Source organism: Fukomys damarensis, unplaced genomic scaffold, assembly GCF_012274545.1.
Source record: "Fukomys damarensis isolate Sample0158 unplaced genomic scaffold, DMR_v1.0_HiC HiC_scaffold_18, whole genome shotgun sequence".
NCBI classification, from domain to species: Eukaryota; Metazoa; Chordata; class Mammalia; order Rodentia; family Bathyergidae; genus Fukomys; species Fukomys damarensis.
The window spans coordinates 42963430-42967226 of record NW_022900930.1 but is presented as its reverse complement, the minus strand read 5'-3'; the positions used below and the strand labels follow the sequence as shown (position 1 = coordinate 42967226).

Below are 3797 nucleotides of genomic sequence, written 5' to 3'. Positions count from 1 at the left end.
GGGATGGCGCGGGCGGCCGGCGGCTCCCGGTTCTGAGCCATTGTTCTCCGACTCCGGAGGAAATGACGGCAGGGGTCACCCGGCGGCCTGCTGCACCCCACCTGGGCAGGTCACTGCTCCAGACACCTCCACCCAGCCGCGGGCCCCAGTCGCAGCCGCATTCCCCTGAAGTCACCCATCACCCGCGGGGACACTTGGGGACAAGCCCTCTGGGTGTGGGCCTGCAGAGCACTGGCTGGAGCTGGCCACACCCCTTGTCCTTTGCAGACACTTGGTGACTTGGTGACGCAACCTGGGGCCTGGGCCTCATTACTGTTTCCAAAAGCTTTCTCAGAAAGCGCTGGGCACAGCAGGTGGGTGCTGGGAGCAGCCTGGCCGGCTGCCTGCACCGGGAGACTTGGGTCCCTCTGACCCCGGCCCTGCCGTCTCCATCCTGGGACAACCTGCACCGGACCCCTTAGCCACGCCCTGAAGACCTGGCTGGGTTCGTGTGATCACAATGGGCTGCCTGTCCACCTGCTGGCCACAGGCCCAGAGTGACAGAGCTGCAGACGTCGGAGCAGGTGGTGAACATGGTGACAGCCTGGGCTCCCCTGAAGCCAGAGCGCTTGGGCAGTGACTCCTACTCAGAACTGCACGACCTTGGGGGTGTTACATCTCTTTTCTGTGCCTCCTTGATAAAATGGGTGGTAGTGACAGTCCCTGTGTCACCGGGCTGCTCTCTCTGAGGAGTAGGTGAGACAAGACTCCTGATACGTGTGCCTATGGTACATTCCATGTGGAGGCTCAGGAGGCTTTTCTGAAGCTATTCCTGACAGCCACGAAAGACCGAGGCCCAAATGGGTACTTCACATCAGGCCACGCCCGCAGCGCTGTCACCAGACCTACCCACCCACTGGACCAGCCTCCCGCAGCCCCACTTCCGCCTTGGCCGCACACCTCCGTGGCCACGCCCCCTTCTGACCCACGGGGAGCCCCTGCTGCTTGGCAGACCCCAGGCTCTAAGGGGAACGATGTCAACTAGGCGCTGGGTTCTGTGATCTGGAGGACAACAAGAGTATCTGGAGCAGGTACCTTTTGGATCTTGTCCTATGCTAGGTACTTTGACCAACACTAAGGAGTATTCTGTTTCATCCTTACAGCAACTCTAGAGGGTAGACCCATTTCACAAATGAGGAAACAGACTCAGAGGTTAAAAACTAGCCCGGTGTGGTGGCTCATACCTGTTATCCCAGCACCCAGGAGGCTGAGGCAAGAGCATCGTGGAATGCTGAAGGCCAGCCTGAATTGCACAAGGAGACATTGTCTCAAAAAACGAAACAAACAAGTGTGTCCACCAGCATCAAGGAGCTGGAAGTGACTGGCACCCAGAGCTGTATCCCCGAGGGGGGACTAGAACCTGCCAGATTTCTTGAGTGTCTGGGGGATTCTAGAACCAAGGCGGTAGGAAAAGACTGGCCGTGGACACACACATGGAAGTGTGCTCAGGGAGAGAGACTGCTGCCTCCCTAGTTCTTGGAGGCCTGTGCCTGCGTGCGTGTGTGTGTTTGTGCTTCTCCAGTACTAAAGGGTTCTTGAGGGAGAAAGCAGCCTGAGGGAAGGTGGGGACACAAGACGCACTTGTGACAGTATTGTCTGTGGACACCACCAAACGTGGCCGATTGTAGGGGCTGAGATATAAGGGGGGCGGAGTTGTGTCCCACACAAGTCTTAGATCATATTCTGTGGGCAGTGGGGGATCATAGGAGGCTTAAAAACATTGTAATTTTTTTTTCTCTGAGACAGGATTTTGCTATGTGGCCCAGGCTAATCTTGAACTCTGGAGCCTCCTGTCTCAGCCTCCTGAGTGGCTGGGACTACAGGCATGCACCACCATGCCCAGGCCCTTAAAATTGGCTGCAGGGGTTACTGGCCTCTACATTGAAATATGTCCTCAGCCCTTTATTTATTTAGGTACTGGGGATTGAACCTGATCTTACACTTGGGAGGCAGGCGACAGAACCACTGATCTAAATCCCCGGCCCAGCCCCCCCCCTTTTTTTTGGTACTGGGGATCGAACTCAGGTCCTTGTGCTTGCAAGGCAGGAGGTGGAACCACTAAGCTAAACTTTTTACTTTTTATTGTTGAGACAAGGTCTTGCTAAGTTGCCAAGTTGCCTTGGCTGGCCTTAAGCTTGGGATCTTCCCACCTCAGCCTCCCATAGTGCTGGGATGACAGAGGTGTGCCACTATTATGCCTGGTTTTAAAAACTTTTGCTGCTGTTGCTGTTGTTGTTGCTGTTTTTGAGAGAGGGTCTCACTGTGTAGTCAGGCTGGTCTTGAACTCACTATGTAGTCCAAACTGGCCTCACACTCACGGTGATCCTCCTGCCTCAGCCTCCCAAGTGCTGGGATTACAGGCATGCACCACTAAGCCCCACTATTTGTTTGTTTTGAGACAGGGTCTCACTATGTAGTTCAGGCTGGCCTTGAACTTACTATGTAGCCCAGGCTGGCCTCAAACTCACAGGGATCCTCCAGCCTCAGCTTCCCGAGTACAGGGATTATAGATGTGTATCACCACCAAGCCTAGCTTTTGACTGCAAGTATTTAAGGAGGGAAAGGGGACAGGTTTACAGGAAACAAAGAGGGCACTGGGACAGAAAGGGCTCCAGGTAGCAGGCAAGGGGTCTGGATGGAGCAAGGAGCCAGCAGGAGAAAAGGGACAGAGAAAAGCAGTGCTTCTGGAAAGGAGCATAGAGTGCGAAATACTGGGTAGCACTAATATTAAGAGGGACAGAGAAGGTCATATGCAGCTGTACCACCGGGTGGCTCAGGGCAGAGAGGAGGGACATTGGAGGGGTCACTCTCTGGGGCAGGTGAGGCTCTGCAGGGTGACAGTGGCCTGCCCAGGACAGAAGGGGGTGTGTCCTGGGCCAAGGGTGTGGGGTCACAGTTCCAAATAGCAACAGTCAGGGTAGTGTTCAGTCAATGTTTATGGGACATCTCTGTCCCCACTGGCCCTGGGCACTGCACTCCAAATTCTTTCATCCTGACACTTTGATCCTGCAAAATGACAATCATCTCAGGTTCAGAGATGAGGAAATTGAGACTTAAGTAACTGGTCAACACGACCAATACTATGTGGAACCTAAGTCCAGTAGCCAGGTATCATCCCACACAAACTGTGGTGTGAGACAGCAAGCCCCGCTCCCCCATTACTGGGGACTGAACCCAGGGAATGCTGAGCTACATTCGCAGACTTTTTTATTTTGAGATAAGGTCTTGTGCAGTTGCCCAGGCCAACTTCAAACTTGGGATCCTCCTGCCTCAGCCTTCACCGCAGCTGAGTTGCTGGGAATACAGGTGTATGCCACCATCCCAAGCAGGTACAGTATTTCATTTTGGTTTGAGACTAGCCTTCAGGAATAAGAAGGCTTACTGGTGAAAGTTCGGTTGTCAGAAAGCCAGTAGGGGAAATGTTTTGGGAATGGAAAAAGAACCAGAGAAAGTCGTCTGTCTTAGCCTCTTCTAGCAGGACACTCCTTCCCCAATGCTAATTACTCGCTCCGCCCCCTCCAGGCTCCACCCCATCCCCCCACTCATACCCTTTGCCTATGTCCGTTGACTCTGACCTGGGAGACAGAGTCCGAAAGGGCAGGCTGCAGCAGGAAGAGAGGGAGGAATGGAAGGGAAGAGTGGAGGAAAGCCAGCCCAGGTGGTGGAAGGGACTTCTCAGCCTCCCTGGCCCGGTTCCGTGGCCAGCAGGCTTCTCCTCCCCCATCGCAGCCCCACCCTCCCCCAGCTGTGTGTCCTGC

At 54.7% G+C, this 3797-nt stretch overlaps 1 protein-coding gene across 1 annotated transcript in view; it reads right to left on the bottom strand.

Annotated features, from left to right (window-relative positions):
• Positions 1 to 3797, bottom strand: part of Dmtn (dematin actin binding protein) — a 20946-nt gene that overhangs the window by 15742 nt on the left and 1407 nt on the right. Inside the window, exons 2-3 of the mRNA XM_033765557.1 lie at positions 1621 to 1722; positions 893 to 1041 (exon numbers count right to left, since the gene is read on the bottom strand). Coding sequence (XP_033621448.1) covers positions 893 to 1041; positions 1621 to 1722 — 251 coding nt within the window. The remainder of the gene's footprint in view (positions 1 to 892; positions 1042 to 1620; positions 1723 to 3797) is intronic.